The sequence below is a fragment of the Anneissia japonica genome, unplaced genomic scaffold (genome assembly GCF_011630105.1).
Source record: "Anneissia japonica isolate Jap-2015-1 unplaced genomic scaffold, ASM1163010v1 scaffold282695_len11227_cov293, whole genome shotgun sequence".
Classification (NCBI taxonomy): Eukaryota; Metazoa; Echinodermata; class Crinoidea; order Comatulida; family Comatulidae; genus Anneissia; species Anneissia japonica.
The window spans coordinates 1-11,984 of record NW_022722239.1 but is presented as its reverse complement, the minus strand read 5'-3'; the positions used below and the strand labels follow the sequence as shown (position 1 = coordinate 11,984).

Sequence of the window (11,984 nt, the reverse complement as noted above, 5' to 3'; positions counted from 1 at the left end):
TATTTCTGAGTCGTGGTTTCGGGGTCATTATGAATTGAATATTAGGCTTAACTGTACTAACATAAATAAAAACTGCTGTAAATACTATGGTAGAAAACTACACGCCCTTCCCCCGCCGGACACTAACCGGGGATTTCAAGGTTTCAGGACACAGAAAAAAAATACTAGCGTGGTATTATGGTATAATAAATTCTAAAACGTCTTGCATAACGTAACATAGGTACATCATTCGGATATTGTTTTTGATTGCAGTGGTACCGAAAAAATGATCATAAAACTGTTGGTCATTCCCTTTTTACCCTTGTCGAAGGAAAAACAGTTAACAGCAATTAAGACTGCTTTTTGTTTATCCAGCCAGCGACAAAGGTATTGTCTTCTGTGTGTATTTTAAGGAAATTAACAAAATATATAAATGAAACGAAATATAATTTTAACGACAAAATCTATCAAACTTTTTAACGATAAATCAAACGTATTGTTATTAATTGGTTGGATATTTGTAGAGCGCAGAATAAAAACCTCTATGTTGAATCAGTACTGTATTCTTCAATCTTGACAATTATCTCATCTTCATTAATCAAAATAGACGGCAAAAACTGAAGCAACGGCATACATATGCTTGTTGCTAAATTGAACAGAGATAAAATTATCGTAATTTACATCCCAAACACATCGACTGGCAACCTTAATGCCTTGCTCTTGCATGGGACCAATCACCAAATAAACAACTAATTTGTGCCTTGTAAAACCCAGTTCCTTAACTCTTGCTTTGATGATTTCAGCGAGACTTGCACATAGGTTACCGCATTTACTGTTGTACGTTTCGTTCTTAAGCCTTAGATACAAAGTTTCTTCTACACATTCTTTTACTTTCTTTGTATCAAAGTACGTATCAGGAGATGTCTTGAAGGTGTTTTCAAAATGTTTTTTAACAACTGTTTTTTCTTGAGTCTTTTGTGCAAGTAATCTCTTTGCAACCGTAGACCAAGCAGAAGGTTTTCGTACTCGTGAGGATGTTGCCGATGACTCACCACTTTCAGATGAAACTGTGCTCCAGACATTTACATCACTTCTCTTTGACGACTCAGAGTTAGCTGAAGTTTGTCGATTGGGGAGCTTTGACAATTTCTTTGCCACATTAGCCATTTTGCCGTTGTTAAACAAAAGAAACTATTTAAACAACAATTCAAAATGTTCTATAGGCATAAACACTTATTATATACCGGCTGATGCTTCCTGTCAACGGAATAGTTAGGTACAGCAGTTGATTTTGAATTTGAATAGAAACATCAGTTCCAAATGCAGGCTATTGGGCATTGTGTTCCGTTATGACAAGCAAAATACATGTTTGTTTGTTACAGTCGTCTAGTAACAAATTTTAAGCCCGGGTCTATAAATGTGCCTTATATCAGATCGATGTCAAGTTTATTCCAAAAATACAAAGGGTATATGTGTATGCATTCGATATTTCTCCTAACGGTATTTAAACTAAATCCTACCTAATTTACGAAATGGGATTGTCAACGAATCCTATTTAAGATTATCCGATTAATGTAAGGTCGAATGCAATCGACATCTAATCAATAATCGGTAGAACGTTTGTGCTTTTAACATCTTACCGGTATAAGCGACACAGACCGCGTCAATCAATAAACGGTAGTACGTTTGAATTTTTTTTAATAACAAACCTGTGATTTGTGCTTTTGCTAAATGCGTAAGGTTTGCGGAACAGAGTTAAAATTAGATTCGGTAGTACGTTCGTACTTTTGGCATCTTAACAGTACAACCGAGAGAACAAAAATGGCACAATATATGGAACTAGCTGTCCGACCCTATCTGAACAGGGTGGCCTTGCAAGAATCGCGGCATCCATTCGGATTTAAAAAAAAATGTTTAACAAGATTATAATAAATAATAATCTAACAATCACTTAAAAAAACATGATAGAATTAATATTGTCCTCAACCTTCTCATTATCGGCACTACATCTCATTCCGTACAAGTAAACAGATTCAATGTGTATTCAGAAAGAACCGATTGCGTAATAAATAGCGAGGGCTAATCTGGAAGAAGCAGCTAGTTTAACTTTTTTTAGCCCATTACTGTACGCCTATGTTTTTCTTTTTCGAACGTCGAATAGCATGGATGTTTTAGTTTCCTGATTTTCAGTTGTACTGTTAGCCTATAAGAAAGTATAATACATACTCCAAGTATTGAAATACACGCCATCGTGTTGGGATTCAATATTTCGACATTAATTATGTCATCATCAGGAATGATGATAGGCTGTTAGCCTATCCAGGCGGGTCTTATTCACTGACATACAGTACTAATCACTGTTGTCAAGCACAATGCTGTAGTCAAAATAATTGTCAAGCGCATTGTATATACTGTATAGGCCTAATGCAAATTATTCAAAATGGTAACATAATAGGGCAGAGAGATTACGTGCCACAGGCCGAGACCATAGACTTCTTAAAATTATATTTAAAGCTTGAGATAGAGGGTTTATTTTTAAGATCTAATGGGAGGGTATTCCAAAGTTTGGGACCAGCATGTAGAACTGAGGATCGTCTGAGTTTTGTCGTGCATGTGTCAAGTGTGTAATTATTCGATGAAAATCTAGTATTGTGTGTGTGACGTTCGGTGGTTTTATGAAATAGAATGCTAATATGAAAGGGTAGAGTATTCTTAGATATTCGATACATAAATGAAGCAATCTGGAATGTATTTAAATCATAGACATTAAATTTGTTAAACAATAGTTTGGAATGAGAATTATATGATACCCCTCCACAAATTCGGAGAGCACGCTTTTGCAATTTAAAGAGGCGATCAATGGATGTGGTTTCCAGACTTGTCAAGGGGCACAGGGTTTCAAATTTGCCAAGAGTAACGGCCCCAACTTATGTTGATGTTATATGTTGTTCTGATAACAATAACACAAAATGTGCTTCAGGTAGGACAATTATAGTAAGCCTAAAATTAATCTCGACCAGGAAATCAAACATGGGGCTCATACTCAGAATTGTTCATGTTCTAATTATGTTTTGTGCACAAGATGTAGCCTACTGTAACTACAGACACATGGCACATTGATTTACTATATTTCATAGGTTATAACACATTTTACACAGCGTGACGGATGTACAGTGACGGACGTACAGAAAAAATGCATGGTTTTGCTAATTAGTATAATTAATGGTAAGCTTCCAATTTGCTGTATACACTTGGCATATCTAGTATGCTTTATAACAGAGTTTTGGTAATTTCTTTGTACCTGGTTAAGAAAAGGAAACAAACAAATGTCATTTCTCTTGTGAAGTACGTACATCCACATTTTTCATCATTTTTAAATATTTTAAAAATATGGCATTAATTACAAGAAATAAAAAAAAAATCACCCAATTACACAATACATACTAATTCTTTATTTTAAATGAAGTGTATCAGATTATGATATTTTACAAGGGAAAAATTGGAAATTAAATTTATGACTATATCTTCCTTAGTATTTCAAAGTATTAATTAATTTTATTGAATTCCAATTATTTTCCATGTGGTTAGTGAATTCTAAATTTGTTTTTTATTTCACAAAAATATAACTCATTAGCTTCAAAATGATGTATCACACATACAGATGCATTTTAAATTTTTACCATTTGGTTTACTAACTTACGAAATTGCCCATATGGTATCACTATGGTGTGTGTGAAACAAAAAGTATGGACAATAAATGACATTTTTGCTTTCAAAGAACAAAAAAACTTCACGGTTTTTGTGTCTAGTTCTATAGCATGATTATTTTCATAAAAGAAGTGCTATATGCTTTGGTAGTTTGAAGTGTATGCTAGTTATTCATGATTTACATTAGCAGTGAGTAATATGAACTGGAATGTAAAATGTTGGCTCAGTATTTGTAACATTCAATGTGACTGGTGAAAATTGGTTGATAGTTGTTAGGAAAATAGGTAATACAGTATATTATTTGTGTTTATGCAGTATAAATTCATACATTATTATTATCATCTATTCAACCAACACTACTTAGTAGTAACTTTAACAAACTTATTGGCAACATTAATGCTTTCAATTTAAAAATGTAACCTCATTTCCATCACCAAATCTGGAAAATCAACTACTAAAATATGATGTCATTTGACAAAGTACAGTACTTCTTACATTCCATTTTCTAAAAAATATAATTACTGAAGCCAAAAAAAAAATGTACAATCTATGACAACAAATAAACTACCATCTTTTATTAAAGCAAATCATATTTAACTACTGCAGATGGTAATTTAATTTCTAGCATATATTACAGGGTTTTCTCATCTACATTTAATTTTAAAATATTAAAAATACCACAAACCTGTTACAGTAATAAATGATTTTTTAAAAAACTGAAACAACAAGTATGGGATAAAAACATTAGAATTATATATTAATATGTAAATATTTAGTCTAATATATTGTTAACTAATTATCCAATCTGGGATATGCATAAAATATATCAGAACATTGATGGTATGGCTAATTAACTAAATGTTACTGAAATATATCACAGGAATTTGTTAACACATCTGGAGCACAAATAAACCAAAACATTAATGAGATTGCTTTATTAACAAGTGTGCAACATTAATAAACAATATCACAACCTTAAAGATGTATTGTCCCCTGAAAATGACAAAAAAATCATAAAGGATAATTTCAAAATTGACTTTTTCATTTTGCAGTAACATACATACAATTAATTTGAGTGTAGATATTAACGAATTTATAAATTGTCTACCCTGATTTTTATACTGGAAACGATAATAAAAATAATTTTTTTAAAAATCAGTGACTCTTGTTTTCATCATTTTGATCTGTAAAATAATGGGTAAACATTTTAAAATACTGTATCACCAATTTCTATGTTTAAGTTGATAATTGCTATGTGCAAGTTAATTTCAAAAATGATTTTAATGATTTTTGTTATTATTTGGTGTATTGCATCTTTAAAGATATTGTTTTATTTTTTTAACAAGCGTCAAACATTAATAAACATTAAAGATATGCTTTATTAACAAGTATTAAACATTAATAAACCATACCACAACATAATGGTATGCTTTATCAACAAGTGTGGAGCAATATAAAACCATATCGCAACATAATGATATGCTTCATTAACAAGTTTGGAGGATTAATAAATAATATCACAACATATGCTTTATCAACAAATGTGGAGCATTTCATAAATAATACTAAATGAAAAATCTTGGTAAAAAAAATCAATGATAATAAAACTTGGATAAAAAGGTTAATTATAAAATTCAAGTAGATTCATAAGCAAATAATCAATGATCAAATGAGAAGTATGATAAAATCCAGCGAATATGCAAATTTTTTTTATAGAATCCATTTAATGAATATATACACTGATGATAAAATTCAGGTTATGAACATGCAAATTATTGATAAAATTCTGATAATGAATATGCAAGTTCATGATGGGATTATCACTTCTCTACTGACCAAAAATTTAAACTACAAGACAAGCTATTACAAATGTTAATGCTATTAACCTACATAATATTCACTCAAAAATATTTTCTGTACATAGATAATATTCAAATATAAAATTTTCACTACAATACAAATATTCTTTTTTTTTTTTTTATTTTTTTTTATCAGAAAACAATGATTACACCAAAGTGGAAACAATAATGATGGTAAAAATAAAAATTGGTAGTGGTAGCAGTATTAGTATATAATCATTAAAAAATTGATTTTGATTTTATTTCATAATATTTGTATAAATATTAATTTAAATATTTTATTAATATTCAATAATAGTAATAAAAATAACAATAGTTGTAACAAAAATAATAACAAAAACAATTATAACAAGCAGTAGCAGTAGTATAGAGATAGTGGTAGTGGTGGTGGTAGTAGTAGTAGAAGGATGAGAAGAAGTACTAGTAGGAGGAAGAATAGCAACAGCAAACCTATTTATAACAATAACATCGACAAAAATAAAATAGCAAATAATGATACACACTTAACCTCTGGTAAGCTAGCACCCCTGGGTCCAGGGAAAGTAGTTTCTCCACGGAGGTGCTACCTTACAGGACTGCACAACATCTGAGGTCGGAACATAATGTGATATAGGGCCTCAGGTACAGATAATCAATACAACATAATATTTTATCATTACTATACTGATTCAATAGCCTTTTGTAATCCAACCTCCCAAAGCTCAAATTCTGTTTACCTTCATTAACATGTAGAGTGGACTGTGTACACATGAGCATGTGTTAATAAACTTCTTTTTTCTTTTCTACTTTGTAGACTAGTACAACTCACCGTATTATTAACACTAACAGTGTATTGCTCAGATGTTTAAAGATAACAACATTAAAACTCTAGTAGGCCTAGTACTGACTAAAATAGATATAGATCTTAACATGTACACTACTTGTTACTGTAATATGTAATTTGGAACGTAATAATAAAGTCATTGAATTATTAGTTATCCCCTTTTATGTGAAGTTGTGTTCAAGTTGTGTTCTGGGATGGCCAGTTAAAATATCAAAGGAAAACAAAATTTTTAAGCCCAAAATTTTGATCAAAAGAGGATGGGCAAGTGACATTAATGTAGTTACTGAATGGGCTACCAAACAGGTCACTTCAGATTTAGATTTGTATTCAGATCCGAATATGAATCTTATAAAGCTGGCTGCACAGAGACTTTCAACTGTGTTAACAGCAACATAAAGGTAAAGCTTAAAACAGTCCTTCACAGAACTATTGATGTGTAGTGTACCACAAACCTCTTTGTAACAACAATAATATTAAATATTACAACAATGATAGTGCAGTAATAATTAACAACAATAGCAATAATAATAATTAATAATAATCACATAAATGAGAGTACAGTATAGTAATAATACACAATAAGAATAATAATAATAATAATAATAATAATAATAATAATAATAATAATAATAGAATAATAGTAATCACAACAATAGTAAAAGATCAATCCAGTAAATTTGTGCTTTTTATTTATAAATGTGTAATGAATTGACACATGAGAAAAAATGATACCAAAATATATACACTATACCAAATAAGTGTGTGCTTCTTTTAATTTACAAAGAACATTAATTATAAGAGATAACTTGAGAATGTATTTACAAAAGTTAAACCCACAATCCTGGACTGCATTACTGTATTTACCAAATTGAAGGCACAAAGGTTTGCAATATATAATTTCGAACTATGTAAAGACAGTTTTTCCAAGAGATCTTTGGATTAGCATAGCTTTTACATACAGTTTCTATTATTTACTATACAAAATGACTAAAATTTGTTCATTATTTTAAAATATTAAATTATGAATTAAATGATAATAAATGTACTGTAATATGATAGGTTAACAAATCTCATGAAAAAAAAAAGTTATATGATCACAACAACTGATATGCACAATTTAAATTTTACACTGGATTTTCTTTGGTTTAGAATAAAATCTGATAACAAATTAAAATACTTGGTCCAATATTTTAAAATCTTTAACAATACATTCAATTCCAGATTAAGTCTAAGGTACAACCACCACTACATTGAATGATTTATTAAATGTTGTGTGTTTGGTAATTGATAATCATTATTAGTTACTATTCACCTAAATCAATCACATCTTGAAACATCTTTATATACCAGAAGAAACATGTGCGCAAGATCAACCAGCTGAGACCATGTTAAATAGGTGAAATCAACTTAGCATCTGGCATTGTGTAGTGTCATCGTAATGCTGAACGAGCAGTATGGTGCATTCTTGGACTTGTTCTTGTGCCACTGCTGAAATAATAAATAATTGCATTAGCTATACTGAAGAAGCTCATACTGTACAACCAACCTATTAGCTTCAAGGTTGGTAGGCCTCTGTTTTTACTGCTATCATAACTGGGTTTTTAACTAATATTTGGACATTCTTCCAATTTAAAAAAGAAGTTTACCAATTTTACATAAATTAACAAAATCAGGTATATAATATCCCATTTTTGAAATTATTAATCTTGTTAGGTTAACACTTCTCAACCAAATTTTTGATGACAAAAGGTGCATCACTCCATCCAAGTTTAGCTACAGGCCATTGTAATGCATAGGATTAGGATGATTTCAGACAAGTTCTTTGCATTATGTATTATACCATAATCAAAGAATGGCTAATAATAATAATAAGTAAAAACGGGAATACACAATATGTTAACCTTCTGGAGTGGAGTTGAATGGAGTTAAGATGCTTGCATTTCTTCTCCTCTGCATCTATCATTAACCGAGTACGTGGTCTCTTTTTTTTCTCCTTTGGGCCAGTCATGAACTGAGTACTTGGTCTCTTTCTTCTTGCCTGGGCCTATCATGAACTGAATACTTTGTTTTTTTCTTCTTTTCTAGGCCTGTCATAAACCGAGAACTTGGTCTTTTTCTTCTTCTCTGGGCCTATCATGAACTGAGTACTTGGTTCTTTTCTTATTCTCTGTTCCTATCATGAACAAGTACTTGGTCTCTTTCTTCCCCTCTGTTCCTATCATGAACTGAGTACTTGGTCTTTTTCCTCTTCTCTGTTCCTGTCATGAACTGAGTACTTGGCCTCTTTCTTCTCCTCTGGGCCTGTCATGAACCGAGTACTTGGTCTCTTTCTTCTCCTCTGGGCCTGTCATGAACTGAGTACTTGGTCTCTTTCTTCTCCTCTGGACCTGTCATGAACTGAGTACTTGGTCTCTTTCTTCTCCTCTGGCCCTGTCATGAACCGAGTACTTGGTCTCTTTCTTCTTGTTTGGGACTGTCAGAACTGAGTACATGGTATCTTTCTTCCTCTCTGGACCCATCGTAAATCATGGTCACTTTCTTCTTTTCTCCTCTGGGCAATTTGCATTGTTTGCATCTTTTTAGCTATGTTCCGACAATCAATACTATCCAATGAAAGTTAATGATTAATCCAGTCAAGGTCGCATTAAATTCTATCGTATGTCTACACGAGAGTTACACAGATAGTTATAGCACTTTAATACACTGATAGGTTGAATATTAAAGTGATTTCTTTTGATCTCATGATGGTGTTTCAATAAAACAAAGACAACAAAACAGAAATTACATTAGGCATAGGCTAGGTCGATTGCAAAGGCGAGGGCCTTCCTTGGCTTAGCACTCCTTTGGTAGGCCATCCCAACTATCGATAAATAAAAGGCATTTAATATGTTTAATAATTTAATTGTTTCATCTCCACTTGGTAGAGCATTCCGTAAAAGCGAAATAACAGACTCTGAGTTTTTTCACATAGCCTAAGCCTACCTATAAACATTAAGATTTTCGACAGCTTTATCGTACAGATGTTATTGCAATCAACATGTGGTAAGCCAATTAATCAGTGGGGTGGTCTGACGTTCCTTCCGATGAGAGCCTTGCCAATCCAGTCATTTGTCGGTGTTAGCATGCGGGTTGAAGCGCATGTTTTCTATCAGGTGATCCTGTTCATACGGTCGGTGTCAGCCTCGTAACAAGCACTTGTTCGATATTTACGATATCGCCATGAGTAACTTACACCATCGGAACAAGGCTTATGTCATTTACTTGTACTTTACAGTTTCATCGTGTAGTAGCAGGTCAATTTTCTTTATATTCAATTTACATGACACAAGGGAATATTTCTTCCCATTCAATTTTCAGCTGTTCAGTATTCCTTCTGACTACTCACTGGAATGTGTTAAAGAATGCATGAATTAAAATATATGGACATTTTCTGGATTGATGACTTTGACTTATGTTACTGTATTTTGTTTTCTTTTTCACAAGCTTCAGGGGCAGATCCAGGATTTTAAAGGGGTGGGGGGGGGTTCAAAATGGTTCTAAAAACACCAAAACTAAAGGGGGTACTCCCCCGCGAGAACTATAAGTTCTCCAAAATTCAAGGTTTCCCTTCTTGAAAAAGGTCAGGTAATTTTATCTCATTCTTTAGGCCTATACATAGAGAAAAAAAATCAAGGACATAGGCAATATATTTATTATATTCCAATATTGAGTAGTTGGATACGCCGTCTTTCTTCCATGAAACCATGAACCGATAGGCATGAAGAACGCACTTTCGTACATAAATTATTAGGACGTCGAACAAAAAACAGTGTGTATAATTTTATTGAATTGCTGGCTAGTTAAGCTAAGCTTAATTTGTCTGATCTGCCAACGCGTAGGTAGCTTAGCATGCTTTTGTAAGCCAGGACTAATAGTATTTTGTTATGTTTCTTCACAGAGGACACCCCCTGGATCCGCTACTGAACACCCCCTGGATCCGCCATTGAACACCCCCTGGATCCGCCACTGAACACCCCTTGGGTCCGCCACTGGTTTTAATATGTTGTGAAATGCTAAAAAAAAAAAAAGGTTGATATTTTGTGTATTTATTTTATTTTCTATTGTAATTATCTATGCAAATACACATGTATAACATCATCCAATTTTCGTTACTTTCCTTCCGATGCATAGATTTAAGAGTATAGAGAAAAGGATTACAAGGCCTATATTTCTCCATTGCACATCTTCAAAAACTGCTTAATACTAAGACTTAGTGCCTGAATTTGGCCAAATACTAAGCATTCATTGATTTTTATATTAGTTTAATACAGTTACAGTTACTTGTTATATTTGACATTCTTATGGTAAATATTAGTGCTTTGTGGGCAAGGAAAGTAATTTCCAATATGATTTTCTTTCCTCCTCCCCCACCAAATAATATGATCTATCGCTTTAGTCAACACAGAGCAATCACTTATCACATCAATACAAGACAATACATTTAATAAACAAACTCTTTTCTTTTATACTAAAAGGTTTTGTACACTAGACAAAATACATGGATGTAAATGTTTCCTGATAGTGTTTCTCATTTAAAAAAAAAATTATAATCCTATCTCCAATCAGTTATGAGAAAACATTTACCCTAAAAAATTGTTACTTTCCCTTTACTTGCATATCCCTCTCCATCCCCCGCCTCCCAGATTTCAGACGTTGTCACCGCCAGTGACAATAATCGGCAATGAAATATAAGTACATGTTTTGATACCTTTTTAAAGCAGTATTGGTTGCTGCTGAGTGTCGCAAGCCTCGTTTAATGCCACCGTAACAAGGAGATGATGAAACAACCTTGGAAGACTTGAGAGGAGATGTAGATCCTGAACATGTTGATGAGATTCTGTAAACAACCAAAATTAGGAAATTTATCAAATCATAAAGCCGGACACTCACTGCGTCGTACGACCGTCGCACAAGGAATCCACATTTGCTTCCGGAGAGCGATAGACGACGCTGTCTGCCGATTGTTAGTGGCAATCTGAACGGATCCTCATTAAAAAGACAATCCGTTGGATCCGCGTCTTCGTGTGCATTCCTCGTCCCGTTGCTGTCGCACGCAGTGAGTAAAAGGCTTAAGACAATGAGAAATATATGAATTTCAAAATTATGATCTTTTTATTCAATTTTTATTTTTGTCATTATTCCAAACTTAAAATTAGGAATTTTGGCTATGGCCCTCCTAACTCTCACGCAACTCCAATTAAAAAAAACAAAACATCAGCCAGATTTGAACAGAGGTCTTAATAGCAAGATGGAACATTACCTAACACTCAGCAATGTTCTAATGTTCATTTCATTACATTACATCTATTTTATTGTGCTTTTGTATTGGATTGCTGCATATTTGTATTATGATTTCCTAATAAAATCAATCAATCAATACATATTTGGCAACAACATAGTAAAAAAAAACAAAAAAACAAACAAACAAAAAAAAAGCATTGCAAACAAGTACATGACACTACACTGAGCTGCCTAGTCTAACAAAAATAATGTTATATATTTCACCATTATTGTAAACACTAATAAAAAACAAGGGCAGAACATTGAATTCTTTCAATAAAACAAATCTTATATAT

The 11,984-nt window shown here is 32.5% G+C and overlaps 1 protein-coding gene and 1 long non-coding RNA gene across 2 annotated transcripts; both read right to left on the bottom strand.

Annotated features, from left to right (window-relative positions):
• Nucleotides 1-428: 428 nt before the first annotated feature.
• Nucleotides 429-1,381, bottom strand: LOC117111782 (tctex1 domain-containing protein 1-like). The gene has a single exon (XM_033254773.1). It carries the CDS (start codon nucleotides 1,144-1,146, stop codon nucleotides 574-576), a length of 573 nt encoding a protein of 190 aa, XP_033110664.1. The 5' UTR covers nucleotides 1,147-1,381; the 3' UTR covers nucleotides 429-573.
• A 2,623-nt stretch (nucleotides 1,382-4,004) lies between these two features.
• Nucleotides 4,005-11,786, bottom strand: LOC117111781. Its single transcript, XR_004445918.1, has 2 exons — nucleotides 11,117-11,786; nucleotides 4,005-7,857 (listed from the first exon to the last, which is right to left on the bottom strand). It is a non-coding gene; the product is annotated as an uncharacterized LOC117111781 (long non-coding RNA).
• Between the last annotated feature and the right edge of the window lie 198 nt (nucleotides 11,787-11,984).